Source organism: Moschus berezovskii, chromosome X (assembly GCF_049115385.1).
Source record: "Moschus berezovskii isolate FMDL1 chromosome X, NW_MosBer_1.0, whole genome shotgun sequence".
Classification (NCBI taxonomy): Eukaryota; Metazoa; Chordata; class Mammalia; order Artiodactyla; family Moschidae; genus Moschus; species Moschus berezovskii.
In genome coordinates, this window is record NC_142488.1 from 27,252,286 (window position 1) to 27,272,253 (window position 19,968).

The following is a 19,968-nucleotide window of genomic DNA, read 5'->3' on the forward strand; positions in this document are numbered from 1 at the left end:
CACTGTATCCCCATCTATTTGCCATGAAGTGATAGGACTAGATGCCATGATCTTAGTTTTCTGAATATTGAGTTTCAAGCCAACTTTTTCACTCTCCTCTCTAACTATCATCAAGAGGCTCTTTAGGTTTTCTTCACTTTCTGCCATAAGGGTGGTGTCATCTGCATATCTGAGATTATTCATACTTCTCCTGGTTATGATTATTGATATTTCTTCCTGCCAGAGCAGAAAGATTTCTTAGCTCAGAAAGCTGTAACAGGGTGACCCACTAAACATGTGTAGCCTTGCCAACCCCATAGCATCTGATCATACACAGTTCCCAGTTAGAATGAGATGCTGGTCTTTGGACAAACACAGCTTTGAGAATGGACCCAAGACAATGCAGTTACCCATAATTCTCAGGTCCTTTTGGGTAAATGAGCTAACTCTAACGGTTAGGGGTAGGAGAAGATTAATTACTACTCTACCACCTTGATTCCATAAAATACTGAGAAAATTTGGACAAATTCTGCTGCATATACATTTCTTAATAAACAAACATTTAACCTATCCTATCAACTTGAAGATCCAACTCTGTGTCACATGAATGTTTGTGAGAGTTCCCAAAAAACCTTGCCCCTGAGGCACATGTGACAATCCCAGTGTCAGGATTAGGCTAACCATCTAATGATGTCTAAGAATATTCCTCATCAACTGGGAACTATTTATGATACAGGAAACTGTCATGGTATTCAATGAAAAACAGAATATAAAAAGATTTGTATGCTATGATGATCAGCTTTGAAGAGATCTATGTCTCCATGTTGATAAGAACTGAAAGGTACTATTTAGACATGAAAACAACATTGTAGGGCATTATAATTTGAGATGTTATATCTATATTTTTTCAAAAATTTCTCTAATATTTACTGTCTTTTCTATTACCTATAACTTTTAAAATTATTTCTGAAATAAATTTAGGTGTATGAGAAACCCAAAAGGAATATTCTTCATTAGGACACAGGACCATTTGGAATCAAGTCTGAAACAGTTTCCCTAAGCAGAAAGGTCTCTGGCCCCACTATACCTCTGAGGAGTGGGATGTGTCTCTAAATTATATTAAGTTACTCATGTCTTTTTTGTTGAAGGTATAGTTGACTTACAATGTTGTGTTACTTTCAGGTGTATGGCAAAGTGATTCAGCTTTATATATATATGCACACACACATAAATATATTTATTCTCTTTCAGATTTTTTTCCCTTATAGGTTCTTCTAAAATATTCATTATAGTTCCCTATGCTATACAGTAAATCCTTGTTGTTTACCTATTTTATATATAGTAGAGCATGTATGTTAATCCCAAACTCTTAATTTATCCCTCCCCCACTTTCACGTAACCATAAGTTTGTTTCCTATCTCTGGATCTACTCCTGTTCTGTAAATAACTTCATTTGTATTTTTTAGATTCCACATGGAAGTGATATCATATGGTATTCATATTTTTCTGTTTGGCTTACTTCATTTAGTATGATAATCTCTAGGTCCATCCATGTTGCTGCAAATGGTATTATTTCACCCTTTTTATGGCTGAGTAATATTCCATTGTATGCATGTATGTGTATGTGGGTATATTCCTTGTTCATTAATCTGTCAGGTTACTTCCATGTCTTGGCTATTGTCAATAGTACTGCAGTGAACTCTGGTGTGCATGTATCTTTTGGAGTTAGAGTTTTCTCTGGATTTATACCCAGGAGTGGGAATGCTGGATCATCATATGGTAATTCTATTTTAAGTTTTTTTTAAGGAGCCTCCATACTGTTCTCCATAATAGCTGTACTACATTCCCCACAAAAGTGTAGGAGGGTTACTGTTTTCCATACTCTCTCCAGCATTTGCTATTTGTAGATTTTTTAAAATGATGGCCATCCTGACAGGTGGGAGGTGGTACCTCAATGTAGTTTTGGTTTGCATTTTTCTAATAATTACTAATGTTGAGAATTTTTTCATGTACCTGTTAACCATCTGTATGTCTTCTTTGGAGAAATATCATCATTTAGGTCTTCTACCCATTTTATGATTGAATCGTTGTTGTTGTTTTTTTTTTTTTTAATTGAGCCCTGAGGGTAAAGCATCTGCCTGCAATGCAGGAGACCCGGGTTTGATCCCTGGGTCAGGAAGATCCCCTGTAGAAGGAAATGGCAACCCACTCCAGTACTCTTGCCTGGAAAATCCCATGGACGGAGGAGCCTCGTAGGCTACAGTCCACAGGGTCACAAAGAGTCGAACACGACTGAGCGACGACACATGAGCTCTTTGGATATTTTGGAAGTTAATTCCTTGTCAATTGCATCATTTTCAAATATTTTATCCCATTCTATTAGTTGTCTTTTCATTTTGTTTATGATTTCTTGGGCATATGTCTTAAGTAGCATTGATTTCAACATTGAGGGTCCATTTCCAAAATCCACTATACTTAGTAAAAAAATCGCCAATTTTAGCAGTGAAACTTGATTTCTAATATCCATTGTGCTAATTCATGAAGCATCTACTTTTGATCAGAAATAATGATAGTTGAAGTGTTTGTAGTGGCTCTAGAGTGTTTCCTTATTCTAATTAAACGCTAGCTGACCATCCTGATAAAGGCAACCTACTGTCTCTAGAGCTGAATATACACTAATATGATGTCTCACCACGTTTGCCAGAATATTTACAAAGAAAATACTATTACCCCTACAACATCAGACTCGTTTGCCCCTACATGCCTCTGACTGGGATTAAGATAGGCTGTCCTTCTTTCTTTCCTTCCTTCTTGTCTATTCTCTATCCCTTCTCTTTTCCTCTTTCATATACAGCTCGTGTTTCTGCCTAACTTACAGAGATTCCCCTTATGATCCAAAGGTGTAATCATTTTCTCCTTCATCTATACTAAAATGGCACTTCAGGCACATCATTTTTTATAGCTCTTTCACTTTGAATTATGAGCACTTACTGGTAAATACTTACTACTTGTACAGCATTATGAATTCAAGATTCCATACCACATTTATTTATGTATGGGAACAAAAGGTTCAGAGTCATGAATAAAAGAATTGTTCCAAAAATCCTTCAAGGATGTCTAGATTTTAGAATTGACTCTACAAATAAAACAATATAACAGATATTTAAAGAAAAAAAGATTATAATCTTATAGTCTATGAATAAAAGAGAACAGCAAAGAGTAAGCTGTCTTACACTGATGATTGTATTGATAGATGTCAGTAAGGTACTATGTAAGATTTCATTAGGGTATAACTTATGGGAACAAGCTTAGGACTTCAATTGGCGGGGAGGATCTTGTGCTAGACAGGGTGAATCTACTTTTTGTTTGTTTTTCTCAGATTATAAAGTGCTTTCTTTTGCTTCTGTCTCCTGTGTATGGGATTTGAGGGATGTGCTTATTCATAATGATGGCAGGGCTTGGCAGGGCAAGCTTATCCAAGCTATAATAACTAATATGATTCCTATTTTAAAGATAAAGAAAGAGATCTCTTCTAGTTCTACTTTAAGAATTATTACAGATATTGGACAAAGTGAGTCAGAGCAATCTTTCATAATCTCTACCCACTGACCCTGGAAAATGTGAAGAACTGTTCCATTTAAAGCATTTGAAATAAATTGGTATCTATACAGTATTGTCATAGAATTTGTTTTTCATTCTTCTTCAATTATAAGCTTACTGACTATTAAGAGTTTCAGGAATCATTGTCTTCAGTGACACACAGTACTTCCGTAAAATCATTTAGAAACACCCTCGGGTTTTTTGTTTGTTTGGGGGTATTTTTTGGTGGTGGTAATTAGATAATTTGCCTACACATGAACGATCTAGACTGTGTTTTTGAGTTTCAATAGGAGAAACCGATATAGCTGATTTTGGTGTATACCTTACTCAAACCATAAGCTAAGTGATAGGAATCAAGCCTTTTTACTCCAAATCTCATGTTCTCTATAGTGTGCTGCCAACTCTTATCCTCTTTTTTCTTTTTTTCCCCTAGTTTTATTGAGAAATAGTAGACATACATCATTTTTCAAGTTCAAGGCATATAACCTAATAGTTTGAATTACATGTATTGTGAAAAAAGTACCATAATAGGCTCAGCTAATATCCATCTTCTCATATAGATACAATAAAAATGAAAGAAAAAAGGAAAAAATTCTCCTTGTGATGAGAACTCACAGGATTTACTCTCTATTAACAACTGTCCTGTATATTATACAGCAGTGTTAGGTATAGTCATGTTGTACATTGTATCCATAGTACTTAACTTATTTTATAACTAGAAGTTTGTAACTTTGGACCACTTTCCTCCAATTTTCCCTCTTCCGCCCTCCACCTCTGATAACTGTAAGTTTGGTTTTTTTTCCATGAGTTTAAGTTTCAAAACTACAAAGCATTGATGAAAGAAATTGCAGAAGACATAAACAAGTGGAAAAGTATCTTATGTTCATGGATTGAAAAAATCAATTCTGTTTAAATGACAATTCTAGCAAAAGCCTTCTGTAGATGCAATGCAATCCTATCAAAGGTCCAGATGCATTTTTTACAGAAGTAGAAAATATACTACTAAAATTAATATGGTTGCCGGGAAGAACAGGGGCACCTTTGCCAGGTGCCGGCCACAGCTAGCCATGGACAAGTGAGATGGATGCATGCCCTTAACCTCCAAGGAGTGTCCATCACGCTCCTGTAGGTGGCCTTTGTGCCCAGGGCCAGTGAGTTTTCAGGGAAACCAATTCTCTTCTTGGAGCCAGAAGCACTGATCTGCAGGAGACAAGGAGAAAAAAGTGAAGCTGACAGCCACATTTCCTCCTTGATTTTGTCCTGTTAGGGCCCCAGCGATTCCTTAATATCAACCATGAGCAGGGCTGGAATGCATCCAGTATAAACTGGCTTTCTGTAGCAACCAGCACTGTATGGGCCAGGTGGGAACTAAACACACACACACACACACACCCTGATGGAGATGATTAAAAGGTTAAAGATATTCAAATAGTCTTTCTAAATGTCTTTTAAAAATTGAAGCACAATCAGCTTACTTTATCCAGTGATGCCTTTATTGCTTTTTCAGTGTCGCCACCTGAATTCAGATGGAAGGAAAGTTGTAGATCTGAGCTTTGTTGTCCTTCCTGAGGCAGATGATGATTGATGATAGATCTGTGTATTAACTGAATCCATCGGAACTGAGTTGCTGAGACTTCATATTCATGGCAGTATTCTCCAAAGTGATCCACAGATTCAAAGCCCTAGTTGGGTTTTCCTATAGATATCCGCAAACTGAACCTAAGAGGACCCCAATTATCAGAAGAGTGAGTTGGAGGACCTACACTCCCCAGTTTTAAAATGTATTTTAAAACAGTAATGCAGACAGTGTTGTACAAACATGAGGACAGACATGTCAAGGGACTAGAACTAATAGTCCAGAAATAAGCCCTTCCATTTATAGCTAATTTATTGATGTCAAAACAATTAAATATAAATAAATAAAATTAATATGGAACCATGAAAGACCCTAGATAGCCAAAGAAATCCTGAGAAAGAATAATAAAGCAGGAGTTATCACACTTCATGCTCAGATGGTAAAACGTCTGCCTACAATGCAGGAGACCTGGGTTCAATCCCTGGGTCCAGAAGATCCTCTGGAGAAGGCACTGGCACCCCACTCCAGTACTCTTGCCTAGAAAATCCCATGGACGGAGGAGCCTGGTTAGCTACAGTCTGTGGGGTTGCAAAGAGTTGAACACAACTGAGTGACTTCACTTCACTATCGCACTTCAAAACAGTATATATATACTGGCATAAAAAGACAAGTAGACCAATGGGATAGAATGAAAACACAGAAATAAACCCAAACAAATACAGTGTTATCCTCCTATTAAGACTTTTACCATCTATGCTGCCCACTGTCCTCTTAAGGATTCAAAAGAAAGAACCTAGTATCTACTGAATACCTGCTTTGGGCCAAGCATTTCACTGTATGGTGGAGACTCATTTAATCCTAGACATATTCTCTAGGGAGCTGCAGTTTAATAGATCTGAAAATGAAGTCTCAAATGAGTAAAATAAAATTAATGGCAGTCTGATATTGAGCTCAGCTGCTTTTTTTTCCCTTCACTGTATCATACCATAGATATTTTAATTAGTGACACGTTTCAGTATTCAAGGTCCTATGGAATCAAATAGTCCAGAAAAGTACCAAGTAATCAAACATGTAAACTAGAACAATATTGTTAAACTTTCAAAGTGTAAAAATCAAGCAGATTTATTTTAGAATATAATGGTCAGAGGCTGCCCTGGCTGAATTGACATGAAAAGTGGAATTTATTAAAACAATGACATTCAATAATCACAAAATCAAAATATTAATATGTGCATAATGTTTTTTATTCAAAGATCTATTTCTGCAGATGTTTTAAATGAAAAATTGCTTGTTGGAAATGTAAGAAAACATATGAAGGTCAAGTCTGAAATACAAGAAAGAAATGACTTAATTTTTAAAAAACTCTTATTTATTCAAATTATATCAATGCTAGTTGTTAATGATCACATAATTCTCTGCTAATGTACTACATGCAAATGTAGAAAATCATCTTTAAAATGAAATACACAGTTCATCATGGAACCCTACCCCAGTCTCATTTGGTAATCCATTTGTTGAATAATAGCGTCTGTCACTAGTCAGTTTCACATATGTGACTTATAAATATTTGAAAATAAATTTTTAAAAGAAATGGCCACCTGCCAATAACATCTGACAACTATTCAATAGGTATTTAAAGGTTAAAAACTCCCAAAGACCTGAATGTCAATCTCAAGCCATTTATATTATCAGTAAATCTCTTTCCTAGTGCACATCCAATATAGCCACCACCTTCATCTTGATAAGGGAGTCTTCATTCTACATTTTCTTAAAAGCTCTATTGTTCTAAAAAAAAATCCATGGATTCTTCGGCTTCTCAGTCCTTCTAAAGAGAATTGACTAATATCCTTTCATATGTCAAAAAGAAAAATGTTTATCATTTTTCTAAACCACTTTTTTTATTCCTGATACACAGTTCTATATTTTCCTTCTCTCATCAAAATTTCTTAATAATGTTTTTAATTTATATTTTTATTTCTTCACTCTCCAGAGTCCAAGCTTTTCTCTCCTCAAATATATCTTTTTATAAAACATAGTTGATTCAGTAAATTGAAGGAGAAAATTCTACTGGACTAGTTGTTTGACTTAAAGTAACAAAGCAGCCAGTTAATTGATTAGGTTTGGTATTTTTTATTTGTTTCTCTTTTTCCCCCCAGCTTTATTGAGATATAATTGACATATAACATTGTATATGTTCAAGGTGTATAATGTGACAATTTGACACACATATACATTGTGAAATGATTGCCACAATAACATTACCTAACATATCCGTGAACTCCCAGATGTTCAAGCAGGTTTTAGAAAAGGCAGAGGCACCAGAGATCAAATTGCCAACATCCGCTGGATCATGGAGAAAGCAAGAGAGTTCCAGAAAAACATCTATTTCTGCTTCATTGACTATGCCAAAGCCTTTGACTGTGTGGATCACAATAAACTGTGGAACATTCTGAAAGAGATGGGGATCCCAGACCACCTGACCTGCCTCTTGAGAAACCTGTATGCAGGTCAGGAAGCAACAGTTAGAACCGGTCATGGAACAACAGACTGGTTCCAGATAGGAAAAGGTGTACGTCAAGGTTGTATATTGTCACCTTGCTTATTTAACTTATATGCAGAGTACATCATGAGGAACGCTGGGCTGGAAGAAGCACAAGCTGGAATCAAGATTGCTGGGAGAAATATCAATAACCTCAGATATGCAGATGACACCACCCTTATGGCTGAAAGTGAAGAGGAACTCAAAAGCCTCTTGATGAAAGTGAAAGAGGAGAGTGAAAAGGTTGGCTTGAAGCTCAACATTCAGAAAACAAAGATCATGGCATCTGGTCCCATCACTTCATGGGAAATAGATGGAAAAACAATGGAAACAGTGTCAGACTTTGTTTTTTTGGGCTCCAAAATCACTGCAGATGCTGATTGCAGCCATGAAATTAAAAGACGCTTGCTCCTTGGCAGGAAAGTTATGACCAACCTTGATAGTATATTAAAAAGCAGAGACATTACTTTGCCGACCAAGGTCCGTCTAGTCAAGGCAATGGTTTTTCCCGTGGTCATGTATGGATGTGAGAGTTGGACTGTGAAGAAAGCTGATCGCCGAAGAATCGATGCTTTTGAACTGTGGTGTTGGAGAAGACTCTTGAGAGTCCCTTATACTGCAAGGAGATCCAACCAGTCCATTCTAAAGGAGATCAATCCTGGATGTTCATTGGAGGGACTGATGCTAAAGCTGAAACTCCAATACTTTGGCCACCTCATGCGACGAGTTGACTCACTGGAAAAGACTCTGATGCTGGGAAAGGTTGGGGGCGGGAGGAGAAGGGGACGACAGAGAATGAGATGGCTGGATGGCATCACCGACTCTGTGGACATGAGTTTGAGTGTACTCCGGGAGTTGGTGATGGACAGGGAGGCCTGGCGTGCTGTGATTCATGGGGTCGCGGAGAGTCGGACACGACTGAGCGACTGAACTGAACTGAACTGAACTGAACATATCCATCCGGAGAAGGCAATGGCAAGCCACTCCAGTACTCTTGCCTAGAAAATCCCATGGACAGAGGAGCCTGGTAGGCTGCAGTCCATGGGGTCGCTAAGGGTCGGACACGACTGAGCGACTTCACTTTCACTTTCACACATTGGAGAAGGAAATGGCAACCCACTCCAGTGTTCTTGCCTGGAGAATCCCAGGGACGGGGGAGCCTGGTGGGCTTCCATCTGTGGGGTCACACAGAGTCGGACACGACTGAAGTGACGCAGCAGCAGCAGCAGCAGCAACATATCCATCACCGCACATAAATATTTCATTTTGTAGTGAGAACATTTAAGTTCTACTCTCTGCCACACTCAAGTATATAATACAGTATTGTTAACCAAGCTTTCTATGTATCCCTAGAAATTATTCTCCTTAGAGCTGGGAGTTGATTTATTTTGACCAGCATGTCCCCACTCCCAGCCCCTGACAACCACCATTCTACTCTCTTTTTCCATTAGTTCAGCTTTTGCAATTCCACATTGTAAGTGAGATCATTCAATATTTGTCTTTCTCTGTCTGACTTGTTTCACTTAAGTATAATGCCCTCAAGGCCCACCCAAATAAAAAAAAATTTCCTTCACTTTTATGGCAGAATAATATTCTCCAAAACAATATTCTACTGTGTTCATATTTTATGTTCATATTTTTTGGCCACACCGTGTGTCATGTGGAATGTTTAGTTCCCTGGCCAGGGATCAAACCTATGCCCCCTGCATTAGGAGTACAGAGTTTTAACCACTGGACTTTCAGGGAAGCCCCCTAGCCTTTATTATGTTGAAGTATTTTCTTTCTCTACCCAAATTTTTGAGAGGTTATAAATTGTTTTGTCACATCCTTTTTTCTGAATCTATTGACAGGATCATATGACTTTTATTCCTCATTCTATTAATGTGGCATACCACATTCATTGATTTGCACATGTTGATCCATCCTTGCTTCCCAGGAATAAATCCCACTTGATCATGTTATATTATCTGTTTAAGGTACAGTTGAATTTGGTTTGCTAGTATTTTGTTGAGAATTTCTGTATCTGTATTCATTAGGGATATTGACTTGTAGTTTTCTTGTAGTATTCTTATCTGGTTTTTGTATCAGGATAACGCTGGCATCATATGTTCCCTCCTCTTTTATTTTTTCCTTGGAAGAGTTTGCAAAGGATTGCATTAATTCTTCTTGAAATATTTGGTAGAATTCACCAGCCAAAGTGGTTGCTAGCTTGAGAATTTATCTGGTTCTTCTTTATGGTTTCTGTTTCTTTATTAAATGGAAGATCCCCTGGAGAAGAGAACAACTACCCACTCCAGTATTCTGGCCTGGAGAATTCCATGGACTGCATAGTCCATGGGATCACAAAGAGTTGGACACGACTTCACGACTTTCACATTTTATTCACGCATTATTTTCCTGACTTTGTTAAACTGCCTGCATTTATTTTCAGTGATTTTCTTTAAGATGATTATTTTTACCTTTTTATCCCACAAGTTGTAGGTCTCCATTTCTTAGGTGTTGGTTACTGGCACATTATTACTTTCCTTAGGTGATACCATATTTGCCTGATTCTTTGTGATCCATGTATCCTTGCATTGGTGTCTGTACATTTGAAAGAGCAAATATCTCTTCTAGTCTTTAAAGACTGACTTTAGCAGGTAAAGTTCTTCTGTCTGTTCCCCAGGCCAATGCGATTACTTCCAGAAACCTAATCATTCTGGGTTGGAGCTCAGGTTCATATGGGTCCTCTCTGGTCCTTGGGTGGCTAGGAATACCTCTAGAACCTTGTTCAGTAGTATAGCATTTGGACAGGTTTTCACTTCAGGATCCACAGTTGTGTCTTCAGTCGATGGACCTACTACCAGGTGTGTGGATGGGTATGGCTCCCACCAGGTCACTGGGAGGGCTAATACCTGGTCATTGGATGGGTCCTTGGGTGGGTCGGACTGGCTCTGTGCTGCAGAAGAGAGGATACATGCAAAGGATATCTTATTTGACCATCTTGATGACTTCATTCCTTTTTATGTGGGACATTACAGTGAGAATCTCTTGAAAATCATGGAAAGAGTAAACCAATGACTATATTAGAACCTATGAATATTATGACAAAAGGTGTGTATGTCAACTGCTTTCCATCTCTGCAGTCAACAGAATTATACTTGAGGGTTTAAATTACAGAAAATAAAATTTAGAGAATAAAGTTCAGAATAAGATCTAGATTGTGGTACTATCCTTCTATGACTAATTTGTTTTCAGCTATTTATAAACTTAATTAAATTTGAAAGATCACAGTCCGATCCTTTAAAAATCTTAACATAATTTTGTTTTGCCTATGATTATAAAAAAAACCTCACATTTTCAATTTCTTATACACATTAAGATTAGTCAATATGCATTCTTACAGACATGAAAAATATCTAAGAGATATTTCCCATGACTCCGATTCAGCAGGTAACTGAGATAAAAGAAGAAACCTTAGAATCCATATGTTTTTGACTCAGGAAACATTACTGCATTTAGCACGATATATGACATGGTATTTTCAGTCTGATAATTTTCAAATCTGGAGTTTGCTTCTGTTGGTAAATAAATGCCTAGCCCAATACTGCACTGCATAGATTCTGGGGAGAGAAATTAGATATCAATCAAGTATCCATTGATTTGAGGAAGGATGCTACTGTAGCCGCTTGCAAGGGGCCTTTTAGTCCTATTTCTTGCCAGAATAACCTCCTTGTGAACATCTCCTTTTTACCTGGGGGATATTAGCTTAAATGCTGCAAACTCACCCAGATGACATAAAGAGATAGAAAACTGACTGAGACCACAGTACCTGTTCCTGTTCATTTAATCTTAATATGGTTACTGACAATATTAGTCTAGGTATGAATTTATCCCCTTTTTGATGAAAGTGTGGATTTTCATGAATTTTCATCTTATTTCTACATAGAGTACACATCTTGTAAGTATCAAGTCCCCTTATCATGGAGCTGAGGCTGCAGTGTGTAGGCTTTGTGATACTTTTGATCAGTTACCTGGCAGCTGACTGCAGTTCTTTGATACCTTTGAGACCTTGGAGTACCTATGAAAGTAAAAGTGTTGGTCACTCAGTCATGTCCAATTCTTTGCGACCCCATAGACTGTAGCCCACCAGGCTCCTCTGTCCATGGAATTCTCCAGGCAAGAATACTGGAGTGGGTTGTCATTCCCTTCTCCAGGGGATCTTCACAACCCAGGGATTGAACCCAGGTCTCCTGCATCACAGGCAGATTCTTTACCATTGGAGCTACCTGGGAAGCTTCAATACCTATGCCTGGAGTACCTATACTCTGTTGTAAAGCAGGGTTTCTCAAGGTGTTGTCCGTGGGCTGTCAGCAGTTATCACTTGAGAGTTTTCTATAAATTCCAATTCTAAGGACCTATTCTAGATATTCTGAATTGAAACCTCCAGAGGTGGGGCCCATCAGTCTGTATTTTAGCAAGTCTTCCAAATTGCCATTCATGCTTAAGTATGAAAACCACTTTTTCAGAGAAGCTTACAAGGACTCTGAGCCTTCAATGAGTCACAATAAGAAAATACAGTTCAAGATTATTCCAAAGAAACTTTGCTAAACTTTGACCCTGTCACTCCTAGTAATTGCTTGAGGAGTCCAGGCAACTTGGAATATGTATCACCAAAGCCATCTCTCCTAGGAAATGGCCCAAATCCTGAGAAAATCTCTCCATTAGCCATAGATATATGTCACATGATACCCAAATGAGAGGCCATTCATTCATTTAATCAACAGATATGTTTGAGCATCTACTAATCCCTAGTCATATATCTGAATCAAGGATCTTGTGGTCAAAGAAAGAAGATAAGATGTGAGCACAATAATATAATATGTGATAAAAGAGATCACCTTCAACTCAAAGATATCAGACTCAAATTGAAAGGAAACCAACTGCAGAGATAGCTGCTGGCTTTTTGACAATGGGTAGCCATAAGTATTTTTCAAGCTACCATAAATGTAATCAGTTGTGAGGTTTGAAAAAATAAATTTTCTGATTCTGTGTGGAATGGGCCAGAAGAATAAGGAAACAGAGAGGAAAGACCCAATAAAATATAATTACAGCAGCTGAGGAGAGAGTAGGACCTCACCCTGGATGGAAACAATCCAAAGGATTTTTACCAGTGAATGACTGTGAGAGTATTGGTAATGAAAAGAGATAAATGGAACATGCATCTGACATTTAGAGACTATAGACGTGAGATTCTTATGTTACTAAAATTTAAGTGAAATAAAACATGAAGAACAAAGCTTGAGATGGAAAGTTCATTTGGTTGTGAACATGTTGAATGTCCAGGTTACAGGTTCATGAGAAAGAAGACAAGATTGGACATCTAAGTTAGGGAGACATCTACATAGACGTGGTTGTTGATGTAATGGGAGAAAAAGAGGTTTTTTAAGGGAACGTAGGCTGAGAGACAAATGAAACAGGCCACAGAAAACATCTCTAGAAATGACAGCATTTATGAATTGGAAGAGAGATGTCCATGGATGAGGCAGGAGAACCAGAAACAGTGTCATGTGAGCAAAAGTGACATCCATCCGGAACTTACTAGTATTGGTGAACAGTTGTTTACATGTGGTCATACGTGCTCTGTTCTCTTTGGTGTTCATATTGATCTGGTTTTCAAATGCTTTTGAGCCTATACAAGGTAAAAGGTGAAGAATGAGGATCTAGTCGTTACCCAGCCCAGATTTGGGCAAACTTCAGTACTTTATAGTACTTTGTAAAAAATTAGAAGAGAAATAATCCCAGGAAAAGAATAGTATATGCATGAAATCATTCTGCAATCTTCAATCTGGCTTAAAGAGTCCTCCCATTGGCCCATGACACTTGTACTATTCTTTGCAACATATTTATGCTCTGGAAATAGATTGTGGACTTGTCTACATCTTCTACTAGACTGGAAGTTACTGACCCATATTGTGAAGGAAGATTTTATCTCATAGATATGGCATGTGATTATCTAATAAATGGACATTTTAATTAAATATTAACTGGTATTATATTGTAGCTTTATTATGTGCTATTTTCTATTATTTCTCACTCAACTATTTATGTCAACAAAGTGGTACCACTATAGACCACTGGCATATCTGCATAGACATGGTATAATAAACATAATTATCATTTTTTGTGAAAATTGAATTACTATGTACAACTATATCCTGCTTAAAGAATAAAGAAAATGCCAAATACCAAAATATGACATGATTGGGATGATTACTTTTTTTTATTACCTGAAAGTTGCTTTTAAAAAATTTTCCATAGCTAAAGGTTTTTATTTCCCCAGGGATCCTATAGTAGAGTTGCTAGTTTCTTATATGCCTGTGTTAACTTTAAGTGAAGTAAACAGTTCTCTGAGGTTTCCATAACAAACTATAGAATGACTTCTAGGTAGTTCAGGATTATCAGACTACTAAATGAACATACATATGTACCTTCAGAAGTGACTTTTAGTGTCTTTGAAGTCAAAAGACGTGTCCCAGAGCCACCCAGAGCAAGTCATGGATGCCCCTCTATCTTTGATATTTTATACCCCAAATATTTTAAATTTTCTATACCAAATGCCAAGATCCTTTTGTTCTGAAATATAGGAGTGTTTCAAAGCAACTTGATCTAATAATCAAATAATACAATGACAATTATCAAGGAAGAACAAAAGAGACCAAAGCGTATTGATACTGATAGACATGGCCTACTGATGATATTTAGAATTGAGGTGAATTATGAATCCTGATATCACACTCTGAAAAGGAAATTGATGGATGATATTCTGCAGAATCTAAGGAAAAACAAATGAGAATTTTGGGATGTTTATGCTAAGATAAAGATAATGCACAGTAGTAGTCATCAAATATTTGAAGGGTTCTCATGTAAAAATGGAGAAGAATGAGGAAAGAAATCAAATTTTAGAACTAAGTTTAATTCATTTGTATTATAATTTTTTTATTCTTTCAGTCAAACTGATTAACATGATGAAATAAAATTAGGCAGTAATTTACATGTAAGATAAATGAAGATCAGGAAAACAATATGTTTTTCTATAATAAGTCAGCATATTAATAGTCTTAATACTGACTTCAAGAACCAGCTCCCAAAGAAAAATTAATTATTCCAAATTTTGTTTTATCTTTTCCGCAAAAGAAAATCAGCACAACGCACACAACCTAAAAACCATTCCTTAAGCCAGCCAAGCCAATTTCAATTTTCTTTCTTTTTTTTCAACAGGGTAAAATCATCAAAGGAAGGATTAGGTGAAATGTACAATTATGTAGAATAAGAATATGTTATCCAAATATGTGACTATTATAAGCTGTCAAAATTCTCTATGATCTGTGCATCAAAAATGTTTAATGTTAACATTTCATTGCTGTTTTCATTAATTTTTCTCCTACTGTCTTAATAACAACAAAATGTAACTCCTTTATATCCCCAAATTCATTCCACAATACTTGGCATTATTGAATTATTAATGAAAATTAATAAAAACTTTTTCCTCTGGTCTCCTAGAAGTGGGACATTTAGAGATACTTATGAAATAAGGTGATTGTTCTCATGTCCTATTGCTTTCTTTGTAGAGTAGTAACTTCAGCTTTACTCTGTGATGTTCTTGACAGATAATAAAGATTACGATGCATACTTATCATATACCAAAGTGGATCCTGACCAGTGGAATCAAGAGACTGGGGAAGAAGAACGCTTTGCTCTTGAAATCCTACCTGATATGCTTGAAAAACACTATGGATATAAGCTGTTTATACCAGATAGAGATTTAATCCCAACTGGAAGTAAGTTACTGTTTTCATTTAAGAGTGTGTGTATCCTTGTATCTGACTGTGTAGTCATCATTTTTAGATAAAATTTTAACTTTTGCTTCTTCTACATCTGTCAGTTTCTCAAGAAAGAAATCGCATGATATGTTCAAATCAAAAATAAGTTTTGATACCCCCGAGGAAGCCACTTCCACTATTCTATAAAGCATCTCATGTTATGAACCTTGACATTTAAAAAAAACCAAATGAGAGATTTGTACCTGGGAAAATATTTCTATCACTGAGAGAAGCAAAAGCCCCATCCTCTATTCTAAGTGATCATTGGCTATTTTCATCTTCTCAAGGGTTTACCTAACAACCAACAATTCTCATTTTCATGTGTGAAAGAGAATCCATTGGGGCTTTCTGGACCAAATGTTCAATTTACTTATTCTGATAAACCCTTTTCTCTGTTGTAGCATACATTGAAGATGTGGCAAGGTGTGTAGATCAGAGCAAGCGGCTGATTATTGTCATGACCCCAAATTACGTAGTCAGAAGAGGCTGGAGCATCTTTGAGCTGGAGACCAGACTTCGAAATATGCTTGTGACTGGAGAAATTAAAGTGATACTCATCGAGTGCAGTGAACTACGAGGAATTATGAACTACCAGGAGGTGGAGGCCCTCAAGCACACCATCAAGCTCCTGACCGTTATTAAGTGGCATGGACCAAAATGCAACAAGTTGAACTCTAAGTTCTGGAAACGTTTACAATACGAAATGCCTTTTAAGAGGATAGAACCCATTACACATGAGCAGGCTTTAGATGTTAGTGAGCAGGGGCCTTTTGGGGAGCTGCAGACTGTCTCAGCCATCTCCATGGCTGCCGCCACCTCCACAGCTCTAGCCACTGCCCATCCAGATCTCCGATCCACCTTTCACAACACTTACCATTCACAAATGCGTCAGAAACACTACTACCGAAGCTACGAGTATGACGTACCTCCTACTGGCACCCTGCCTCTTACCTCCATAGGCAATCAGCATACCTATTGTAACATCCCTATGACACTCATCAACGGGCAGCGGCCACAGACAAAATCGAGCAGGGAGCAGAATCCAGACGAGGCCCACACAAACAGTGCCATCCTGCCGCTGTTGCCACGGGAGACCAGTATATCCAGTGTGATCTGGTGACAGAAAAGCAAGGGACACCCAGTCCCTGGGAGTTTGAGTAGAGTCTGCAGTCCAGTGCCTGGAACTAAATCCTCGACTGCTGCTGTTTAAAAAAACAAAAACATGCGTTACAATCTCTAGAACATGAGGAAAAACAGGGTCTTGTACATATGTTTTTTGCAATTTCTTTGTAGCATCAGTGTCTTCCTGTTTTACCATGTCTCTTACCATTACATTTTTTGACTTTGTTTTATATGTCATTGGAATTTGTAAATTTACCTTTTTTTAAAGAAGAGACTTATGTATAGATAGAAAACCCTTTTTTGCTTCATTAGTTTAGTTTTAGAATGGGCTTTTATTTCCTTTCCTTGATCTTTGTTTTGCTTTTAACATTTCCTTGGGGTGCTTGGACAAATCTATCTGATGGGACAAGGAGCACCGGATCCTCTCTTGGGTTCTACCTAGGATCAGCAGGGCCATGTGGGCCTTCAGAAAGCAGTGCAACGAATGCCAGCATTGCCACTCGGGAAAAAAAAAAATGAGAACATTTGCTCATAGGAGGGCCCCACCAATCAGAGCCCTGAATCTCTTCCTTGTCCCACCTCATTCCCCATCTCTACCCTTCTAATGGCGGCATGATGTGTAAACTCTGAGAAGGGGTAGGGGGGTGGGGTCTAACTGTCTTAACATTTAATTCACTGCTCGTCAGAATACACTCCAGACCCAAAAGTGTGCTAGTCACTTGACAGTGACCACTACAGAGTGCTAAGAAGAGAAGATCAAGGGCATGAAAATGGGGGAGAGTGTGTTGTTTCCGTTTTTTAAATGAGTTGATGTACCCTTATATAAATATATATATATATATATATAAACACAGAACAAAAGAAACAAAAACAAAAAAAAACAAAAAACAAACAAACAAAAAACAAAACAAAAAAATCAAGCCCTATATTTGATCACTTCCTGGAAAGGCATGAATGTGTTTGTGGCTGTTTTTGTTTACTATTCTACTTCCTCTTTTCCCTCTATGATTTTCTGCAAATGAGATTATGTGCAAATGTCAGGCAAGTTAACTCAAAAGGGTGAATCAACACAAGTCAAAATGAAATTTGCATTGAAGGCTTCCAAACCAAAGGGAAGGACAGGATGTGTCATCAAATATGCTTTGTCACCTTGTATTATAGAAAATGTTATTTTCTAAAGAGTCAGTGCAAATCTGTGAAACTTATTATGGGGTCCCCTTGTATTTAAATGTTACTTCACTGTATTTAATTTTCAGTGCTATAATCAGAATCAAGTGTTTGGTTTCAGTTTGTGAACATAAGCAACACTTATTAATCTCAAAGTGTTTATATAAGAACTCAGGAGGTCAAACATATGAATACCAACAGAAATCAGTATTTTCAAAATAAACATTATTTACACAAAATAGTTTTTAAATTAGATGAGAAAGTATTTAAATAATTTTACTGTATAAAGAATTAGTTTTATTTTAACTGTATAATTCTGTCAGAAACAGAAAGTTGATGCTCCCAGGAAATTCATCTCTTACCATTTAGCTTTATGTTTGAAATCAATGACATAAGTAGCTAATACATATTCATGTTGAAAATGATACAAAATCAATCCTAAAGGAACTTGCAGAGGGCAAAATTGTTGAAGGGAAATATTACCTAAGTAGCTTTTAGTTCTTAAAAAAATCGATGTGATGAAAACACTGATAATAGAACTTATGCATTATTTTAGTGATTCAGTGTAGGAACTTCCATTCCAGCCATCGTCCGTGGGCTTGTGTAGTGACTATAGTATGTTTGGTTTATTCCTACCACCATATAATGAGAAAACAATTCTACAGTTTTGGTCACAATACTAAGGTATGAGTTGGCCACACACACAAAAATGTAAACTTCAGTAGAGTTCATTGGTGAGGGTAAAATTGAATTGCAAATGTATGAGAGATGATTATAAGAATTTTGTAAAGCTGTGAATATCTCATGTTTGTGTGACAAGGTAAAGGAGCTTTAGGATGTACATTGATTTTTACTTGCTAAAAAAAAAAAAAAAATGCTTATTTCCCTGACAACTTGCCTGGGTCCTTGTCCACAATCTGTTCTTTTTATTCCCGTGCTCCCCTTGGACCTGTGTCACATTTTCACAAACCAGAACTGACGCTGCAAGGACACATAAACTTTAAGGTCAGCTTTGCACATTGGGTTATTTTCAGAATTCAAGAAGGCCATTGTTTATACTATGGACACCTGTCAGGGACTGGTGGCAGTGACCTCACTGGACTGGATAACAGATTCCCCCAGTGCTCAGAATACTGTAAACATGGCAATGGCCTGGTTTATTTCTTTGTTTTTGTTTTGTTTTGTTTTAATTTTTTTAAGTGCACGGTGGAAGTGTGGAATAAATGTAGAGGAAGTATTCAGACCACAGTCATATTTTAGGCATCCATAGATGTTAATTTAGCTGCATTGGGAGTACATTTTTTGTTCTATTTTTAGTGTAGATTTAAGCACTTTGAATAGCATGATTCAGGGGTTGATGGGTAATATTTGATATTCTCACAACTTAAAAAATGCTTTTCTTTTTCCTCTAATGCTTTGTCATATTTCTAGAAAATCAATGGGAGAAGAAGTTCTCTATGGCTTTAGAAACATTCTTCCCGAGTATTCCTCTATCAGCTACATGTGAGAACAAATGAAGGAAACTGTCATGTGTTCACATGCTCTATGTTTAACAAAAGTTATATTAGAATTCACAATAAAGAGAGAAAAAAATGTATTTTCCCTAGTGCTTAGGTTTCATCCTTCTCTTTTTTCTGTGGGGGCTGTGGGGGATAAGAATATTCTAGTTGTAAAAACACAGTTGAAAGTGTGAATTTGTTAGCCAAACTGAGGGAGATAATGGACATCTGGACTTGGATATGTGTGATGTTTGGTATTGCTTGTTTTTCATCATTTGCTCCTCAGACTGCAAGTGACATGCTACAGATTCCTAAGTCCACCTGGTTTTTTAATGTAACCTCTACTTGCTGCCTATGAGCGTCCTACCCTTTATACTGGTGCTCAAATCTTTGATTATTTAATTTGTAATCCGTTCCTTAGGTCTTCTGTGGGCAGAGGAGGATTTTGTGTCTCATGCAGCCAGCTGATATAAGATCAAGTCTATGAAATAAATCCGAGACACAATGACCTAAGATACCTGAACCTACTCTATTTCTATAGCTAAACCCCTGATTGTTTCAGTCAACTATTTTGTGTTGATTACTTTCTTCACAGTATATGCATTTGAACCCCATTGACTTAAA

General features: G+C 37.1%; 1 protein-coding gene across 1 annotated transcript in view; it reads left to right on the forward strand.

Moving 5' to 3' along the window:
- Positions 1-16,676, forward strand: part of IL1RAPL1 (interleukin 1 receptor accessory protein like 1) — a 712,082-nt gene extending 695,406 nt beyond the window's left edge. Inside the window, exons 9-10 of the mRNA XM_088834257.1 lie at positions 15,344-15,514; positions 15,958-16,676. Of these exons, the coding sequence (XP_088690383.1) occupies positions 15,344-15,514; positions 15,958-16,676 (890 nt within the window). The remainder of the gene's footprint in view (positions 1-15,343; positions 15,515-15,957) is intronic.
- Positions 16,677-19,968: the final 3,292 nt, after the last annotated feature.